This window comes from Myotis brandtii, unplaced genomic scaffold (assembly GCF_000412655.1).
Source record: "Myotis brandtii unplaced genomic scaffold, ASM41265v1 scaffold236, whole genome shotgun sequence".
NCBI lineage: Eukaryota > Metazoa > Chordata > Mammalia > Chiroptera > Vespertilionidae > Myotis > Myotis brandtii.
Genome location: NW_005358901.1, coordinates 88,093 through 109,770, shown reverse-complemented (window position 1 = coordinate 109,770; position 21,678 = coordinate 88,093). Strand labels below are relative to the sequence as shown.

The following is a 21,678-nucleotide window of genomic DNA, read 5'->3' as shown; positions in this document are numbered from 1 at the left end:
GCAGAATGATCGGTTGCTATGACATGCACTGACCACCAGGGGGCAGATGCTCAACGCAGGAACTGCCCCCTGGTGGTCAGTGTGCTCCCACAGGGGGAGTGCAGCTCAGCCAGAAGCCGGGCTCACTGCTGGAGAGCGCAGAAACGGTGGTGGGAGCCTCTCCCACCTCCATGGCAGCGCCAAGGATGTCCAACTGGCTCAGCCAGAAGCCGGGCTCACTGCTGGAGAGTGCAGAAACGGTGGCGGGAGCCTCTCCCACCTCCGTGGCAGCGCCAAGGATGTCCGACTGCCTAAACCAGCGGTTCTCAACCTGTGGGTCACGACCCCTTTGGGGGTCGAACGACCCTTTCACAGGGGTCGCCTAAGACCATCGGAAAATACATATATAATTACATATTGTTTTTGTGATTAATCACTATGCTTTAATTATGTTCAATTTGTAACAATGAAAATACATCCTGCATATCAGATATTTACATTACGATTCATAACAGTAGCAAAATTACAGTTATGAAGTAGCAACGAAAATAATTTTATGGTTGGGGGTCACCACAACATGAGGAACTGTATTAAAGGGTCGTGGCATTAGGAAGGTTGAGAACCACTGGCCTAAACCGTCAGTTGGACATCCCTCAAGGGCTTCTGGACTGCGAGAGGGCGCAGGCTGAGCTGAGGGACTCCCCAACCCCCCACCAAGTGCATGAATCTCGTGCACCAGGCCTCTAGTGACCCAATAAAATCGGTACTGTTAGCTCCCCTTTACAGATGATGAAATGAGCACAGTTAAATAATTTGCTTAGAGTCACAGCAAGCAGCAGAGATAGGATTCAAACCTAGAGTCTGAGCTCAGAACCACTTAGTCCTATTGCATTTCCAACACTTACTTGGTACCTACTAGGTACAAAGGTCTATGTCATTTACTGCAGGAGATCAACCAGGTAAGAGTTTCTGAAAGAGCACATATTTTTATTGAGCACAATATGTGCTTCTAAACAAAAATAACATTAAAACTTCTATTCAAACAAGTAAAAACTGGTGGTAATGCAAACTTGGGATAACCACCAGTATTTCCATTTTTTAACACAGCAGAACCCAAAGGAAAAACTTTCATGTGAACCAAAAGGAAATTTGGTAACACCACACTCTATTTTTTCTAAACTTAAACTTAAAATAGTTCCAAAATGGCAAGAAGTGGCCTAGGAGAATTCAGAATTTTGTTCCAGCACAGAGTTCACAATCTTCCTCTCTTCCTTTACAATACAGTTTTCAAAAACAAGAGTATAAGTCAGTGATGGCGAACCTTTTGAGCTCGGCGTGTCAGCATTTTGAAAAACCCTAACTTAACTCTGGTGCCGTGTCACATATAGAAATTTTTTTGATATTTGCAACCATAGTAAAACAAAGACTTATATTTTTGATATTTATTTTATATATTTAAGTGCCATTTAACAAAGAAAAATCAACCAAAAAAATGAGTTCGTGTGTCACCTTTGACACGTCATAGGTTCACCATCACTGGTATAAGTAAAGATGGGGTATAGTGTTTAACCTTGCTAGCAAATTAAATGACTATTATAACCATAATGAAATAGCATCATGTATTTGGTTGCTTTTTTTTAAGTTACAAAATTGCCAAAAGTGTTGGGGAAACCTGTATTTATGTGATAGCATTTTAAATTAGCACAATACTTTCAGAGAGCAATCTGGCATAAAAAGGAGTTACCAAACTATTTACATCTTTGACCCAATAATTCTATTTCTGATAATTACTCTAAAAAATAATTCAAAAGAAAAAACAGAAAGCAGTTCATAAAAAATATTTCTTGCCCTGGCCAGTGTGGCTCAGTTGGTTAGAGTGTCCTCCCATACAATCAAATAAAGGTGGCATGTTCGAGTCCCCGTCAGGGCACATAGCCAGGTTGTGGGTTCGATCCCCATCAGAGCAAGTACGGGAGGCAATCGATCAATGTTTCTCTCACATCAATGTTTCTCTCTGCCTTTCCTCTCTCTCTTGTTGAAAAGTGTAAACAATCTAAATTTTGACATAGAAGCTTTCATATTAATTGTGGCATACTGCCAACTCAAAGCAGTCAGTCAAAAAAAAAATGAAAATAACACAGTAAAATGAAAAAGTTTATAGACTGTCACTTCAAAAGTAATACAATAGCCCTAGCTGTTTGGCTCAGCGGAAAGAGCATCAGCCTGGGGACTCAAGGGTCCCAGGTTCTATTGCGGTCAAGGGCATGTACTTAGGTTGCAGGTTTGATCATCAGACCTGGTTGGGGTGTGTTCGAAGGCAACCAATCAATGTGTCTCTCTCACGTCAATGTTTCTCTCTCTGTCTCTCTCCCTTCCACTCTCTGTAAAAACCAATGGAAAAATATCCTCAGGTGAGGATTAAAAAAAACTTTAAAGCAGCGGTCGCCAACTGGTGGTCTGCGAGGTCCAAAAGGTTGGCGAACACTGCTTTAAAGCCCTTACATAACAACTTAAAAAAAAAAAAAGAGGGAGTAATACAATCAACCAGGCAATGTCAGGATGGAAGGTCAACTGAGACAAAAGAATCTAATTGTATTACAAGCTTATGACAAAACATCACTGAAGGGGACTGGGGGGGTGGGGAGAGGGAGCTTATAAGTAACTTTGGAAAACTGTTTTGACTAGAAACTCTAAGGCGAAAAAACAAAAACAACTGCACATAAACACTGTACTTTAGTTGATACAGTTGTTTTGTATGGGAATATGGGTTAACAAATCTGAAACCATTTGCACATATATTGAAGTCAAATAAATACGCAAATAAAAGGTGGATGGTGGGAGCTAGGTTTCTCACGGTCTGAGAAGGATCTTACAGATAAGCAAGGAGGAAAAGCAAGAATGGCCCATGTAGTAATGGATTGGACAGAGACAATGGTACGAGCTCCTATTTAGCTAAATGTGGACACAGGTAGAGATACAGAAACAATTGTTCATGAGTGTATACATGAATTAGTATAAATACATGTATTTCCTAGCTGTGTCAAGTGAGAGGGCCTTTCTGTTATTCTTCCCTCCAAACCCATAACTGCAGTCTATTCATGACAAAAACATCATATTTTATAACCAATATAAAATACTTGACCAATACTTCTCAAACTGCCAAGGTCATGAAAAACAGGGAAAGACTGAGAAACTGTCACAGACCAAAGACTAGGCAGACATGACAACTAAATGCACTGTGGGACCCTGGATTAGATCCTGGAACAGAAAGAGAACGTTAATGGAAAAAATGAGGAAATCAAATAGAGTCTGTATTTTAGTTAATAATAATGTACCATTGTTGGTTTCCAAGTTGTGACAAATCTACTGTGGTAGTGTACGATGCTAACATTGAGGGAAACTGGATGTACCCACTCTTTGTAAATCTAAAATCATCCCAAAATAAAACATTCTAAAGAGCAATACACATAACAAGTATATATACACCCTATGACTCAACTATATAAAATATAACATATGGATGTAAAGACAAATTGGAAATATACACCCTATGACTCAACTATATAAAATATAACATGGATGTAAAGACAAATTGGAATAGTGGTTTTATGTTACTAGGGAACATTAACGTCTTCCTTTATTACTATAATGGTGCTTTAAACCCCCAAAACCCTTGATAACTGGGAACAGCTGCCCTTGGTGATGCAGGAAAATCATGAGCCTTAGAAAAAAGAACCACAGCGTGATCTCCACTGGAGAAGATGGGAAGTCCAGTAGTGTCAATAAAAATGAAAGGGAGAGAAAGCAGAGGTGACAGAGAACACACCTGCACTGACAGAATAGAGCAGTGCTTCTAGCTGGGAAATAGTACTCAAAATCACCGGAATTTCCCTTAGTGATTCTCTGCGTCAGGGGAAGACATCTCTTTATTTGCTAATTTTCACACTTTTGCACATATTTATTAATTTAAGCAATTTAATTGCATAAAAAAAGGATAGAGGACAAGATATGATGCTCATCACTAAAGAAATAGTCATGAATCCATGTTTAAATCCAATTACCTTATGTAATCGAAGGTATACATGAGCCGAAGAGAGTTTGTCCACATGAAACCTACAAAGAATGAAAACCACTTTTAGCAAGACGTACCAGACAACCATCTCCATGGGCCACCTGCATTTAAAGCATTCCAATCCAGGAAGTATTAACTCAGTGCCTACCACATGCTAAGCATCATGGGGAGTATAAAACACAGTCACGGCCTCCACAGGCCTCACCATCAACTGGGAGAGGTAAGGTAAACTTTATGAAAAGTTCTACAGCTGTGTGAGACTAAGGGTCAAGATGAGTACTGGAGACAATAAACGTTACATGCCGGGGGACGGGTGCTTTTTCAAGTGAGAAAGTGCTATCAGTGACAAAAGGCTTCACTGGCAGACTGAGATTTGGTAGGTCCCTGACTGAAGCACAGGACTTAGAGAAAGCAGGGCAAGGAATTTCAGTTAAGAAGAGAAGAGAATAAAAGTAGTTAGCAAGACGCCAATGCTGCAAGCCTTGGGAGACTTGTAGGACCAATGACAGAAATACCTTACAGGAGGAGAGGGCACCAATTTAGAGTAAAAGATGAGGAGTTTGGTTTGGGACATCCTGAGTTTCAAGCAATGGCAAAACAACCCAAAGAGAATGTCAAGCAGAGCTGGAAGAATCAGGTGAGGAATGAAGATAGTAAACAGACACATCATAAAATGGGACAGTCCAAGAATTCACCCAGCCTTGTATCTGGCAATGGCACTACTACCAGTATACGTCTCCTAGGAGAGCATGGTGATTGCCCTTTATGACACTGTCCCAAAAAAATCCAAATGCCCTCCCACCCCAATGTCCTAAATTTATCTTTCATTACGGCTCTATCATCCACCAATTTAATTACATCTTTTAAAATATACTTTCTTTTTCACCTGGTTGAATATTTTGGGATATTACGTTTTTCATATTTACAATTCACCAAATGAAGTTGACATTCTCTCTTCCAACACCCAGTGATGTCCCAGAATCCTAGCATCACATGATTGTCACTCTGTGATTCTGTTAACTTTAGTCATCTCCTCCTTAGTCCTTGCCTTTCCAGACTGAAGAATGTACAATAAAACCCTAAGGAGGCACCATTACATACCATCATATACTTCTCTAGACATTTTCTTAGCATTAATGTATTTTTTCAGAAGTGAAATGTTCACACTGTGTGATTCTATATAAAGGTTAAGATTATGCTGTGTCTAATGTCCTCTTTAAAGAGGTTAAGCATCTTGCTAGTTACTTTGGATACAGAAAAATATTACACATTTTGGCAGCCTATGACAAAGCTAGATTTTATTCTTAACCATTACTGATAGCAAGAAGTGAGTATAAATAACGTCTTGATGTTTTTCCAACTGGTTCATTAACTCATTTGCATTTCCATGTAAAAGATTCCTACAGATTGTCATCTCCAGTTTGGCATTCCCCCCCTTCTGAAAAATTGGATACAGAAAAATATTACACATTTTGGCAGCCTATGACAAAGCTAGATTTTATTCTTAACCATTACTGATAGCAAGAAGTGAGTATAAATAACGTCTTGATGTTTTTCCAACTGGTTCATTAACTCATTTGCATTTCCATGTAAAAGATTCCTACAGATTGTCATCTCCAGTTTGGCATTCCCCCTCTCCTGAAAAATTTTTTTTTGTGTGTGTGCAAATCTAGAAATTACATATCTCATTACCCTCTTTCAGGATCTTAGGAAAATACCCCATTAATAAACAAGCTCAACTGAGGAGTAACTTCTCCCATTCCAACTTGTTTTAAACCATTTCTCTATTTACAACAACTCTCCTATATACCCATAATAGCTCAATTGTATTCTGATTTTCCTTAAAGGCCCCTGATGTAAAATTTGACCAAAAGAAATACACAAACAATTCAATATACTCACTAGTATTTCCAGAGATCTAACATACACTATTTCTATTTTCCTTTGTTTAAAGATGAATTAGTTCCATTCTCATTTAGTCCTAGGAAAATCCTTTGCTTAAAGGCACCTCAGAGGTTTCCTGGTATACACTCAGATGTTGACTTTCAGAGGTAAAGCCTCAGAGTGAGGCAGTGAACCAGGAAAACCTGCCCTGGAGTGCAGATCACTGCATCCTTCTTAGCAGGCCCAAGAATGTCTCCAGGATTGACAGTTTATATACCAGAACAGGTCTTACATTTAGGGTTCTTCCAGCTCACGGCAGACTCAAATAGCTTCTGAAAGTAAGTCAATCACTTTCAACAATAGTCATTAATCGCAAGACTATTAAAGAGTGTCAAAAGGGTCAAGGATGTCTAGGTATCAGCAGACACCAGTTTGGCTCAGTAATATTCCGGGAGATAGTCAACGTTAACAAAATGGAAAACCCAAGACATAATACATGGGGTGTACGTTGTAAACGGAAAATTTATTTTCCACTTCTTAAATTTTTTCTTAAATGCCAGGTAAAAGGCTATGGCAAATTACTCCCATGGTGCATCTGAATATATGCAAACATTTCTGCCTCAAACCTGACATGTTAAAAATTTGCAAAAGGGCCCTAGCAGGTTTGGCTTAGTGGATAGAGCATTGACCTGTGGACTGAAGGGTCCCGGGTTCAATTCCAGTGAAGGGCATATGCCCGAGTTGCAAGCTCAATGCCCAGTAGGGGGCATGCAGGAGGCAGCCAACCAATGATTCTCTCTCATCATTGATGTTTCTATCTCTCTCTCCCTCTCCCTTCCTCTCTGAAATCAGTAAAAAAATATTTTTTAAAAATTTACAAAAGGTAACTACATTAACAGGTGTAGCCATTCTTATCCCCCTTGATAGAGTCTGGAAATCTTTGGGCTTTAAGGACAACTGAAACAATCCAGCTGGGGGTGACAGGTGCTCAAAATGGAGATAACCAGAATGCAATTATTGTGAAAAAATGTCCAGTGGAGATCACTTCTACACAGGCAGAGAGCTAGTCAATTAGGAAGTCAACAAATAGTCACTGAACCTATGTGCCAGGTCTTATGCTAGGTACTGGGAATCTAGTAGTTAACAAAGCAGATCACCAACAAATAGTCACTGAACCTATGTGCCAGGTCTTATGTTAGGTACTGGGAATCTAACAAAGCAGATCATTGTCTTCATGGGGCTTACAATCAAGGGTCCTAGAAAGGTAGGCAGCACCCAACCCAGAAGCCCTCAGCAGCAGTGCAAATTGTCCACCTGAGGTAAGGGAGTACCAGCATTGTCTACCTTGATGACATATTTGCGTTCAGAAGATGGGCCATTGTGCTGGGACAGGGGGCAGATAAAGACTGTAAAATTCCTCAGGTTTCTAGTGCCTCTTGGTTCCTGGCATGTAGACTTTAGAGAAGGCAGACAGACATGAAAGCATTTCCACTGGGGTCATGAATTAGCCCCTTCATAAAGGGGCAGGAGCGGAGGCACCCTTCAGCAGGAGCATAGAAAAAGTAAGCAAACTGAGTCTAGGGGTAGCTTCAGTTAGTCACTGTAATATTTTTCCTACTAAATGTTGAATGCTGTATACCTTATTGAAAATCAATCAACTCTTCTAAAAAGTGGCAGCCTTAACTCTGTCACTGTAGGGAATTAAGTGAAGGACCTGGGCCCACTTGGAGAAAAGAGGTCCAGAGAGAACCACAGCCACAGCTTGAAGAAGAAAGAAGTAACCTGCAGCCAAGAGTAGCAGCTTAGAGGGACAGAGAAGTTGTGATCTAGAACTACAGCTAACCGGGGGCCAGCAACAACCAGAGCAGATCTATTCAGTTTCTCTTAGCCTTAGTTTCCTTATCTGAAAAATGGGCATATCAGTAACTATTTCACAGGGTTGATGTGAAACTAAATGTACTAATGGAAGTAAACATTTAACAGTATTTGGCATATAGTTAAGTGCTCAATTATGTTCATTATTACTATCATTAAAGTAATAGGATCCATGAGCTTATCTTCAGGGAGAGCATTTGGTAGGGGTGTTAAGAGCTGTAGAGACCATATCCCACTCTATAGGCAGAATGAGGTTCCAGGAGAGAGACATCAACAAGGTGTAATGTAACATGGTGTAAGCAGAAGATGGAAAAAGTTTTAATCATAGGAGTCAGGTGGCTGGCCAGGTCTAAGAAAATAAATAATGATCCACTGAAAGCAGAACCCAAATTGTTACTTACCAAATATCTTCAGGCCAGCCATACTTTATTAGATCCTCATCTACAGGGAAATACGAGAGAACAAAGAAAAGGTAAAAAACCGTCAAATGAAGAAATGTCAGTTTATAGATAATTGGAAAGGGAGAAATATCAATCCTTTCCACAACTTTGTTTTCCTCCCTTAAAGAAGAAATGAGTAATTCAGAGAGTCTTTGATGCTTGGAAATGCAGTAAAAATAGTTTCTACAACTGGACAATTATAATTGTTATAATTTTTCATAATAATATTATAAAGTTCAAAGATCTATTTGAAGATAATAAAACTGACAAATCAGAGTAGCTGAGAAGTTAGATGATGTCTTAGAACAAGCATGTCAAACTCGCGGCCCACAACGAATATTTTTGCAGCCCAGCAAATATAAATATAACACTATGTAAGAAACGTTTTAATAAAAATTTCGTAACTTAATTTTTATAATATCCTGTTATACATAATTTTATTAATAACGAACTACAATGTTCGCTAATGACTGATTACTATAATCGTGTTGCATTCACTTCCCTTACGGGCCTTACACGCAGGCACACCATTTCTCTCCACTAATTCCAGCAGTGAATATTTTAGCAGCCGAGTGCCACATCCTTAGTCTTGTACTGACTTGTTTGGTGTGAGCAACAGGAAATATTTTGCTTTCGGAGAACAAGAAAAATAGGTTTATTTGCATTACGCTTATTAATTTGTGCAGTTATTCAGTGTCTGGTAAGTTAATGTTCAAGAAAAAATATTAATTTTTATTAAAATGTTCTATTATTTTATGTTAACGATTACTCATTTATTTCAGCCCTTTGCATTCAGCATGTCTCTATCGAAATAATCCTACGTTTCTACGACAACTGAAGCTTTTGTTTTTCTTGCGGCCCACATAAACTTAAACCTTATTTGGCCTGTGTTAGCCTTTGAGCTTGACATGCTTACCTTAGAAAATTGAATCACTGTAATAATACTTAATACAGTGAACCTCAGTTCTTGAACTTAAATCGTACTGGAAGCCTGCTTAAGAAGCAATTTGTTCGAAAACCAAATCATTTTTTCCCACTAGAAATAATGTAAATTGAATTAGTCTGTTCCAGATCCCCAAATGATTCCATTCTAACCTTTCTTATATACAGTACATGTCTAATGAACTTCTTAATCTATAAATAAACATACTTCTTTTCTTAAATTTATTGAACCACCCCCTACTAGCTTTAAAGGAATTTTTCTTATATCACTGCCTCCAAAATGCTATCACCAACTAACTGCTTTTTCTTTATCCAAATCAACAACAGTTTTTCTCTCCATTCAATTGCCCATACTAGCTGTTTCGTGAGCACTTTTACACCCCTACCAACTCCTGATGGCCCCTTTATGTTTTAAAATTGTGCTAAAGGTAGATTTAGCCAGCAAGAAAAGCATTCTCTCCTTTGGTGCCTGAGAGATGCTTTTTATCATGCTGAGGTATCATGAAAGGGTTGTCAGGTCGAAAACTGAAATTTTGGTCGACAACCAAGGTTTGACTGTAAAAATGCTTTTGCTAAAATCTTAAAACCAATGGATTACATTTTACTTCTTTAAAAAAAAAACCTTCTCAATTATAAAATTGCAGAAAATGAAAGAATAAATCAAACACCCGAAGTATAAAAAAGAAAATAAAATTCGTCTAAAATTCTGACAAAATTCATGAAAATAAAATAGAAGAAATAGCTAAATGTTAAAAGTAATGTCTCTCTCGCCCAGTCAGTGTGGCTCAATTGGTTAGAGCAGGGGTGGGCAAACTTTTTGATAGAAAACACAGGTTTATAATTAAAAATTGTAAATTTTTTATTGATTCATAAAGTATACAGTATAGGGTTATGTATGGAATAGCATATCAGGGTAAATAGCCTCCATGGCTTTGCTGGCACATACGCACTCTTTTGTTGAAATTTTATTAATTATTGTATTATTTTCTATATGAAAAACTGTAAATCTGCTTTTGCCCAACCTTGTACTTCTAATAGCTATGAATAATTAGTAACTAATTGTGTTTAATACAGACACATTAAAATATTAGATACAAAATTAAAAATTTTAAGATAAACAAAATAATATATAATTTAAAATGTATCCAAGGCCCTAACCGGTTTGGCTCAGTGGATATACTGCGGTTGAAACTTCGTGGCCCATGCGCAGAAGTCGGTATTTTTGTGGAAGAGCCACACTCAAGAGGCCCACATCCCCAGTAGGGGGTGTGCAGGAGGCAGCTGATCAATGTTTCTCTCTCATCAACGTTTCTAACTCTCTATCTGTTATGAAAAAAATCAATTATATTTAAAAAAAATACTTAAAAAAAATGTATCCAAGAGCCCTGGCCAGTTAGTCCCAGTTGGACAGAGTGTCAGCCTGTGGACTGAAGGGTACCCGGTTTGATTCTGGTTAAGGGCACACGCTCGGGTTGTGGGCTCAATCCCCAGTAGGGGGCGTGCAGGAGGCAGCCGATCAATGATTCTCTCTCATCATTGATGTTTCTATCAATTGTGTTTAATACAGACACATTAAAATATTAGATACAAAATTAAAAATTTTAAGATAAACAAAATAATATATAATTTAAAATGTATCCAAGGCCCTAACCGGTTTGGCTCAGTGGATATACTGCGGTTGAAACTTCGTGGCCCATGCGCAGAAGTCGGTATTTTTGTGGAAGAGCCACACTCAAGAGGCCAAAGAGCTGCATGTGGCTCGTGAGCCGCAGTTTGCCGACCACTGCCCTAGCTGGTTTGGCTCAGTGGATAGAGCATCGGCCTGTGGACTGAAGGGTTCCAGGTTCGATTTCGGTCAAGGGCATGTACCTTGGTTGCGGGCACATCCCCAGTGGGGGGTGTGCAGGAGGCAGCTGATCGATGTTTCTCTCTCATCGATGTTTCTAACTCTCTATCCCTCTCCCTTCCTCTCTGTAAAAAATCAATAAAATGTATTTTTTTTAAATGTACCCAAGAAAGTATTATCTATCTAGCTTCAATGGGGTATTTCTTCCCCAGAAAAGCAAAAGGATGATAAACCCTAAATGAAGGTACTCTTAGCAACTGCAGGGACCATGAGTTCTCTGAAGGGCCATCTACTAGCTTAAGTGGGAAGCTGAGCAAATAGCCAACAGGTCATGAAAAAATAAAGGGAAATCTAAAAACCTTTTCCTTTAGGCCAGTGGTTCTCAACCTTCCTAATGCCGCGACCCTTTAATACAGTTCCTTATGTTGTGGTGACCCCCAACCATAAAATTATTTTCATTGCTACTTCATAACTGTAATTTTGCTACTGTTATGAATCGTAATGTAAATATCTGATATGCAGGATGTATTTTCATTGTTACAAATTGAACATAATTAAAGCATAGTGATTAATCACAAAAACAATATGTAATTATATATGTTTTCCGCTGGTCTTAGGCGACCCCTGTGAAAGGGTCGTTCGACCCCCAAAGGGGTCGCGACCCACAGGTTGAGAACCACTGCTTTAGGCAATGTTTGGCTCCCTGGTGACACCTACTGGCTTATAAAAGGAATATACCTGAAAGCTGTTAAGGGAAAGTAAATAATTCAATTAAAAATTCATTTATATTCCATCCAGCCCTTAGTCTGAAGTCATCAAAGCTATTTGAAATTAAGTGTGATGTGCTAGGAGCACTAGGATAGGGTGCTTTAAAAATGTTATACCTTTCTGCCCTGGCCTGTGTGGGTCAGTTGGTTGGGCATTGTTTGATTCTGGGTTAGGGCCCAGGCCCAGGTTTTAGCCTGATCCCTGGTGAGGGTGGGGGTAGGGAGGTGGCATGCAGGAGGTAGCCAATCAATGTTTCTCTCTCACATCAATGTTTCTTTCTCCCTCCCTCTCTCAAAAAAAATAATCAAAATAATAAAAAAATTTTTATAAGAAATTTGACTCTATGCTTCCACTACTTTTCTGCGCTGCAACGTATATATATTACACCTTTCTTACAAAGCAGACTAGAAAAGATGATGCCTCCAAATGACTCCACGAATTTTTGGGGGGAAAGTGTTTTATACATACCTAGATTTTTTTTCCTACATATATTTTAGTGACAGCAAACACCACTCCAGTGGACTCTAGATAGAATCTAAATTTACATAAGTAGACATAAATTCTATATCTAGATTTCTATTTCTGTATTTAAATTCCTCTAAAGGACATTTAAAGGATTCCACACCAAAGAAAACAGGCTAAATAAAGGCTTCCACAATCTAACCCATCCTAATCTACTCCTCCATAAAGCTTTCCCAGTTTGCCCAAGTCACATTTACTCTCTGCCCCCTCCACTTCGACAGTATTTGCTATTAATATATTTTGCCCATACTTTTTCATAGACTTTATTTATTTTTTTTAAGCATTTTGAAGTTCACAGCAAAACTGACCCATACTTGTTTTAGTATGTGCCTCTACCTGAATACTATGAAGACACAGACTAAATCTTCCTCTTTGGATATTCACAGAGGCTGACACAAATAGACACAGCAAAGAGTAAACTAACATGGGAGGAATAAGAGACATGGGGAATGTTACTAGCACAGCTTCTTCAGGTCAGTCAGCACCACAGGCAGCCCATCAGTGTGAGCCAGAATCAAGGCAGCTCTTCATTATAAGAGACTCTCCCCCTGTCCCAGCCCCGAACTGCAGTGCAAAACCTGTACAACCACACACAGCAGCTCTGCTTTAGGTGCTTCTCAGTAACCTCAGTCTTGGGATTGCATACTTGCTAACAGAAAGAAAAGTAGATTTGGTCAGGTTTGGACCCATATCTACTGTAGCTCTTATAACTGTGTCTTATTTCTATGTAATACAGGAAGGTAGCATGCCCTCTTCAGCTTACATTCATCAGGAGGATGCTATGAAAAAAGACACAAATTACCAATGACAATTTATGGGTTGCTAGGAGAAATATAAACCTTAGTATTGATATACAGTGGAACTTTGGTTCCTGAATTTAATTCGTTCCAGAAGGCTGTTCAAGAATCGATTTGATAGAAAACCAAATCATTTTTTCCCATTAGAAATAATGTAAGTTAAATTAATCTATTCCAGCAACAAAAGCAAAAAACACCAAAATATTCACTGTACAATTTCCTGAGATGTTAACAATGTGAGGTTTAACAGTAAACTGACCCATACTCATGCATTTTCTCCTTTGTCACCTGAGAGACGACTAATCATATAGGTATCAGCATGAAAGGGTTGTCAGGTCAAGAACCGAAGTTTTGTTTGACAACCAAGACATTTTTCTGGGAACAACTTGGTCAAGAACAGAATCGTTCAAAATGGGAGACATTTGAGAACCGAGATTTGACTGTATTGCAAACAGCTTCTCCATTAAGTCACACCCAGAGTCAATGTCATAAATTCATTATAAGGAAAAACTGTTTATAAATGAGTTACATTGTTCTGTTTTGCTTTTTTCTCTTGGCTAGGATGTGACAGTCTTGCTTTATACTGATTCTGCTTTATAGCAACCAGTATTATAGCAAAGTTCTAAACTGTTTATATAGATCTGATTTATAACTATATTTATATAACAATTACCTATCACATTATTATATATCATATATGCTATATATTATACACATGTCATATTTTAAATATAAATAAATATACATATACTAACTACAGGGTCCCCCCAAAAATGTATACACACTTTGAATAATTATTAATTCCAATGGGTTAAATCTGAAAAGATATATCAATTGAGCTATCCCAGAAAAATGTGTATACATTTCTGGGGGACAGCCTGTATATAATTACATCACTGCTCTTTGACATCTTTTAACTTTTGGCCTTATTTATTTCATTAATGTAAAATGTCTCATACTGAAGAACGTTATACTTGCCTCTTTTAAAGGATCAAGTTTAAACTGTTGTCAGTTTCAAACTGCACCTAGAACAGACACTGATGGTTTTAGAAAAGAAACAGAAAGCAATACCTGGAGGTTAAAGAAAGGTGATTGTAGTGAATTAGCCAGCTCTCAGACTACTAAGAAAAGCCATCAACCCTGAGTGTTCCCAGTGGAGAAGGAGGCAGCTTTGAGGAACTAAAGAAGCTCCAGTGATGGTAACTACTACTTACTGAGTGCCCACTATGGCTCAGATACTTTACTCAGGCTCTTTCATTAATCGTCACAACCCTGCAAGGTAGATACCATCCCTTGATCATCTTCTTACAGCTAACAAATCTGAGGTTCAAAGAGGTTAAGTAACTATAGCTAGTTTGCTAGAAAACTGGAATTGTAACCCAAATTGGCTTGATTTAAGAGCTATCTTTTCCAAAACATCACACTACCCTGAGAGATAAGCAGCTGTGTTCTTTAAGCCTAAAGAAGAGTAATTCTGGCATTTTTCTCTGGAGCTCTTATTGCTTTTCTTTTCTCCCTCACTTCTGTGTTCTGTACCCTGAGGGTCAGTACTGTGGATTCACTGCTCTCTGGGTCAAGAAAGCTAAATTTCACTTTCATCTCCCTCCTGCAGTCAAAAAGGTTATCCCCTCAGGCAATGTTTTTCTTTTTAAGATTTAGTTCCAATTCATGAGAGAGTCAAAAAAGTAACAGGCTGAGTGTAGCTTTTAAAACATAAAAAAACTGAAATTAGAGGGCACAGCAAATGATATGGATTTTTTTTGTAAATTTTTGTTTCAGTTACGTAAGTGTGTACACCATTTAGTTATATGATTGTGTATGGTATGAAATAATGTATTTGATTCTGAAAAGAATGGTCAACCAAGTTAGATAAAAACTGTTAACATTTCATGACTTAAGAGCCATCTTCGGGGGATAGGGACTGGGTGAAGGTGGGCAAAGGGGGCGAAAATGGGGACATCTGTAAGTCTTAACAATAAAAATACAGTTAAAGAAAAGCCATCTTCAGCCTAAGAAAACCAATAGATAGGTTTCCACTAACCTTAAATGTGGTAAAAATGTGCAGAAAATGATCTTTTCAAAGTCCAAGTCACAGATTATTTTTATTTAATCTAAACTAGCAAAGGTTAACCTCTGAGTCATATCAACCTAATCAAAACTCTTTGTAAAGTTTCTATTGAGCAAAAAGGTGGTCCAATTAGCTTAAATATCATCTAATATAACTAAATTTTAGGAAGGTTCATCCCTGAGAGTTCTTTATAATGGGTTAGTAGTAGTTGAAAACTCATATCCAACAAACCATTGGGGAAAAGCAATTAACACTTACCTTCTGGAAATTTCAAAATCAAATGCTTTTGAAAACTTACTTTCATATTTATCCTTTCCCATGTAAATAGTGTAAGCAGATGAGTTAACTAAGACAAAACAAAAATAAAAAGTGGTTAGATAACTTCATCACCAAAAGTGTTTCATGGGAAAAACAAGTGACAAATGCTTAGATTTGGGGTTGGCAAAAAACATGGTCCATAGGCCAAATCCAGCCCTGTTTTTAGATAGCCCTCAAGCTAAGAATGATTTTTATGTTTCAGCAGGTTGAAAAAAGCAAAACAAGAAAGAACAAGTTATAGATATGTGGCACACAAAGTCTAAAATATTTACTATCTGGCCCAAACAGAAAGTTTACTGACCCTTATTAAAAACTAGAGGCCCGGTGCACGAATTCATGCTCCAGTGGGGTCCCTTGACCTGCCCTGCAGGATTGGGCCGAAACCAGCTCTCCGACATTCCCTGAGGGGTCCCAGATTGGGAGGGCGCAGGCCAGGCCAAGGGACCCCACCGGTGTACAATCGGGGTCAGGGAGGGACCGTGGGAGGGTCCTAGGGAGTGTCCTGCCCATTCCGCTCAGTCCCAATCGGCCAAACCCCAGCAGCAAGCTAACCTACCAATCGGAGCATCTACCCCCTGGTAGTCAGTGCTCATCATAGTGATTGGTCGACCAGTCAACTGTCTGCTCCCTAGTGGTCAGTGCACATCATAGCAAGTGGTTGAGTGGCCTCAGCATATCATTAGCATACTACGCTTTGATTGGATGAATGGACGACTGGACACTTAGAATATTAGACTTTTATTATATAGGATAGCTACTTTCCTTAATAGAGTTCAATGCAATTTTAGTTCAGTTCTTTGCTTTTGCCTTCTTCAAAAGAATTAAAAACAAAAAAAACACAATACAATACCGTCACCCCAATCACTTATATAGGTTCCTATACTTAGCCAAGTTTTATTTTTCATAATTCTAGTTAGCTAATATTACATTATATTTCAGGTGTGCCACAAATTATAATGGGCTCCCTGTCCCATTAGGAAGAAACATGACTCTTAAACTTGTAAAAGTGACATTATAAAAGTCATGAAATGTTACTCTGAATTCTGATTACATATTAGAGTCACCTAATGATGCCTCAGCTCCACCTAAGACTAACCAAATCCTAATCTCTGGGGGCAGGCACTGTTTTTTTTTAAAGATCTCCAAGTGATTCTAGTGTGAAATCAACGTTAGGAACCATTATCCTAAATCAAACCAAATATTCCGGGTATGGCTTACCTTAGGAATGACATTTATTTTGCTGAGCTAGTGTTTAAGGAGGGCATCCTCCATTTGGAGTAAAACAAAAAGTTAAGTTTTCTAATTGAAACCTAACTGGATACTGGGTTTCCAAGCTAGTCTACCAAAATTTATTTGACCCCATTTGGATCTAAACTCAATTAACAGTTACTGGGTTCTCAGTCTACAAAGCCTGACACACAGGTGGCAAGGTTGGGCTACCAGTGATCGGCAAACTTGTTAGTCAACAGAGCCAAATATCAACAGTACTTCTTCAAAATAGACTCGTCCAGGCCGAAAACCATGGGCCACGAAGTTTCAATCGCACTGTATGTGCGCCCGTACGTGGTATTTTGTGGAAGAGCCACACTCAAGGGGCCAAAGAGCCGCAGTTTGCCGACCATGGAGCTAGGCAGTCTGTTGGCTGTCACTCCAGAACACAGAACTACCACATACGAGTGGAGCTCTGAAGGCCAAGGAGCAGCATTCTTTCATTGTAAATTCTAAAATTCAGGATTGCCTGTACTTTCAGTAATGAAACACTCCTTAAGTCATCAATCGTGGTTGCCTCTTAGGGAGAGAAAACTCCCAATTCCTTCAATTAGCAGTTATAATGACTACAATCCATAATTACTTGAAAGTAGTTGAGAGAACTATCTTGAGAGAACGTTTGCATTGATTAGGTAACAGAAATACGGTACTTATCTACAATTGAGCACTATATTAGCTTGATAAGGCCTTAGTACGGCATATAGCAAATGCCAAAAGTACAGTAAAACAAAATTGGGCTAGGGGCAGTCTGTTGGCTGTCACTCCAGAACACAGAACTACCACATGCGAGTGGAGCTCTGAAGGCCAAGGAGCAGCATTCTTTCATTGTAAATTCTAAAATTCAGGATTGCCTGTACTTTCAGTAATGAAATACTTCCTTAAGTCATCAATCGTGGTTGCCTCTCTTGGGGAGAGAAAACTCCCAATTCCTTCAATTAGCAGTTATAATGACTACAATTCATAATTACTTGAAAGTAGTTGAGAGAATTATCTTGAGAGAATGTTTGCATTGATTAGGTAACAGAAATAAGGTACTAATCTACAATTGAGCACTATATTAGCTTGATAAGGCCTTAGTATGGCATATAGCAAATGCCAAAAGTACAGGAATAAAACGAAAAAGTGTTTCAGAGTTTCTCTGCACAACCTGACAATATCATATGTGTGTACCTTGTTGATCCTATAATGTCACCACTTGGAATATATCCTACTAATTAAATACTCCATCAAACAATGATGTTCTTTTTACAACCTAAACACTAATTAAGACTGGTTAAACACATTATAGTACATCCATTAAAAAAAATGCCATGTACCCATTAAAAAGAGAGGGCCACAGTATTTTTGTCTCTCTCTATACAGTAATATTCAATTGGTAAAAAATAAATATGTAGTTGAGTATGCATATACATATTTAAATATCTATTTTTAATATATGCACCCATTTTCTTTATATGTACGGAAGGATATACATCTTAGCAACAGTTACCTTAGTTTGCTCACAGAATATACAGATGGTTTTTGCAATCAGAACAAAATTAATATTAAAAATGATTAAAATAAAATAAAGCTGTCTTTGTGTTGGCCAAGCTATCTAACTTAAGCCAAGAGAATGACAGATGATTGTCTGGATGGTTGCCCTATAAAATGAGATGATTAAGAACATAACTGCTAGTAACCCAAGCTGAGGGGCATTCTACAAAACAATTCAACTAACAGTGTCATGAAAGACAGAAACTGAGCACATGCTCCAGATTAGAAGCGACTAAAGAGTAATGAATGACAACTGAATTCGGCAATGATTTGTAATTTTCCTTTCTTATAAATACATTATTAGGACACTGATGAAAACTTAGTAAAGGCTGATTAGATAATAGTATTGCTGCAATGTTAATTTCCTAATTAAGAATGTCTTTTAATAAGAGAATGCCCTTAATTTAGAAAAAAAATACTTAAGTATTTAAGGGTAAATTGCAGCTTACTAACAAACTGTTCAGGAAAAAAAATTGTGCGTGTCTGTGTCTGGGGGGAGGAAAATTAAGATAAGGCAAATGTTAGAATTTGGTTAGAAAAGGTAAAATGTTAAGAATTTGAGGAATCTAAGAGAAGAGTATAAAAGGAAATCTTTTACTATTCTTGTAACTTTTCTGAAAGACTGCAATTATGTCAAAATAGAACATAAAAAATAAAAAAGAGCATAATTGCTGAGCAAGAAGCCTGAATTAAACTCCTCTCCATGTTAAAAGAAATAAAGGGAAAATAAACTGGATTATTTTATTATTCTCATCCAAATAAAAGAGTTGATGAGTATGGGAACGAATCATCTTGAGGAGACCTGATTCAGGGGTAGCAACCAAACCAACTTTAGAGGCTCTGTGATAATTTCATAATTTACAGAACAATTTATCCTAAGATAGATGCTATTAAAGGTACTAAAAGTACAAGTGGACTTCATGAGCAAAGTGCAGGTATTTTGTGGGTCCATAAAACACATGGTCTTGAATTTGATACTGGAAATATAATAAAGCTAATGTTTCATTATGCCATTATGAGAAAGCATGAAAGAATAGAATTGAACAGATTTTAGTCAGAGATACCAATCTTAAAACAAAAGGAAAGGCAAACACTTTCTACTGAGATTTTCTCCCCATTTAAAAAAAATGTTTTAGATGAACAAAAATAGATACAGAGGCAGAGCAGCATCAAACAGACTATCAAACTACAGCAAGAAGGCTGGGGAGGGTTGGGGGGCAGGAGTGGGAGGTAAGAGATCAACCGAAGGACTTGTATGCATGCATATAAGCATAACCAATGGACATAAGACACTGGGGGATAGGGGAGGCCGGGGGAATGTCATGAAGGGGAAAAAAAGGAGACATATACAATACTCTTTGTAATACTTTAAGCAATAAAACAAAATTTAAAAAAGAATAGAATATTTAAAGTAAAATTTTCAAAATAAATGTCAGATACTTAATAAAAAAAAATGTTTTATGTGGTAACCACTTAGTTGAAAAGCTTGGCCGTCTATACAACGTCATTTCCTGAAGATTCTGCATTTCAAGTTGTTTTCTTTCCGTTTGGAATATGTAGTTTTACTCTTTTTCGGGAAAAGTTATAATTTTTCCATTAACTCTGCAATTTTAAAAGATTTGTTGCACAAATGCAGTTTTATTATTTTTAATATTTTTCCAACAGAAAGCAATTCTGACATTATAATGGGAGCCAATGAGAAAAATATGATTCACAAATCTGCTGAAGCACTCTTGTTCTATTAAGGGCACCTGTACATGTATGACTCGTGCTCAAAGAATTAGAATAGTTTGAGGAGAATAAAGTAACCAGCATAAAAACACATTTAGTACCTGTATACCCTGCCTGTACTTTTTATTCCCTTTTGAACTTGAATAGATATCTGTGTTGTTGGGGATGTTCATGAGTGGAGAAGCTCCAAAGAGATGCTCAAGTGATCTTATGACAGAGGGAGCAAAACAGAACAGAGGAAGGATTGAAAATGCTCTCAGGGGCCTATAATGATTTTTTTTTCAGGCTAGTTTGAATTTTGTGTGTAGTGATTTTAATATGGGTACGACAAACCAAATCTACAGGGGCAGAGAAATAGCATATGGCAGGCACACTGTGGAAGTCTAAACTATTGTACTGAGAAAAATAACGGGATGTGACAGTGTAATTGAGTAGGTTGGGTCTGTGAGTTACAACTTCTCTGAACCTCAATGTTCTCATCTCTAAAGAGAAAAGTACAAAACGCCATGTACCCATTAAAAAAAAAAAAAAGGGGGCCCCAGAAAGAGAATGGAGCTCACCTTTAACAAGCAAGCACAGTCAGCAGCAACAGCAAAGCGTGCTATTATTAAGTAAAAAGATTACATTCATTTACCCAACAAGCAATCTACTGAGTAACTATTATGAGCCAGGCATAGACTATGCTAGGGAAACAGGAGAGAGAGATCTTGTCCCTGCCTTCCAGGCGTTTACACTCTAGCTGAGCAGAAGGCGTTTAATACCCCAAGTACAATGCCAAAGGCTTACACGGAGGGTTAAGGGGGACCCCGAAGAGGTATATCGAAGCAATGCCTGGGTGGAAGCTGGGGGGGTGCTCAAAGAATTAGAATAGTTTGAGGAGAATAAAGTAACCAGCATAAAAACACATTTAGTACCTGTATACCCTGCCTGTACTTTTTATTCCCTTTTGAACTTGAATAGATATCTGTGTTGTTGGGGATGTTCATGAGTGGAGAAGCTCCAAAGAGATGCTCAAGTGATCTTATGACAGAGGGAGCAAAACAGAACAGAGGAAGGATTGAAAATGCTCTCAGGGGCCTATAACGATTTTTTTTTTTCAGGCTAGTTTGAATTTTGTGTGTAGTGATTTTAATATGGGTACGACAAACCAAATCTACAGGGGCAGAGAAATAGCATATGGCACACCGTGGAAGTCTAAACTATTGTGCTGAGAAAAATAATGGGATGTGACAGTGTAATTGAATAGGTTGGGTCTGTGAGTTACAACTTCTCTGAACCTCAATGTTCTCATCTCTAAAGAGAAAAGTACAAAACGCCATGTACCCATTAAAAAAAAAAAAAGAGGGCCACAGAAACAGCATGGAGCTCACCTTTAACAAGCAAGCACAGTCAGCAGCAACAGCAAAGCGTGCTATTGTTAAGTAAAAAGATTACATTCATTTACCCAACAAGCCATCTACTGAGTAACTACTATTATGAGCCAGGCACTATGCTAGGGAAACAGGAGAGAGAGAGATCTTGTCCCTGCCTTCCAGGGTTTACACTCTAGCTGAGCAGACGGCGTTTAATACCCCAAGTACAATGCCAAAGGCATACACGGAGGGTTAAGGGGGTCCCCGAGGAAGTATATCGAA

The 21,678-nt window shown here is 38.2% G+C and overlaps 1 protein-coding gene across 6 annotated transcripts in view; it reads right to left on the bottom strand.

Moving 5' to 3' along the window:
* CCDC25 (coiled-coil domain containing 25) overlaps nt 1-21,678 on the bottom strand; it is a 61,697-nt gene that overhangs the window by 39,191 nt on the left and 828 nt on the right. For 4 of the 6 annotated variants that reach the window (XM_005866642.2, XM_014540075.1, XM_014540076.1 and 1 more), the window contains exons 2-4: nt 15,492-15,539; nt 8,212-8,251; nt 4,041-4,092 (exon numbers count right to left, since the gene is read on the bottom strand). In XM_005866642.2, coding sequence (XP_005866704.1) covers nt 4,041-4,092; nt 8,212-8,251; nt 15,492-15,539 — 140 coding nt within the window. Of the gene's footprint in view, nt 1-4,040; nt 4,093-8,211; nt 8,252-15,491; nt 15,540-21,678 lie in introns of those variants that run through there. The other 2 variants (XM_014540074.1, XM_014540073.1) reach the window with 2 other exon arrangements.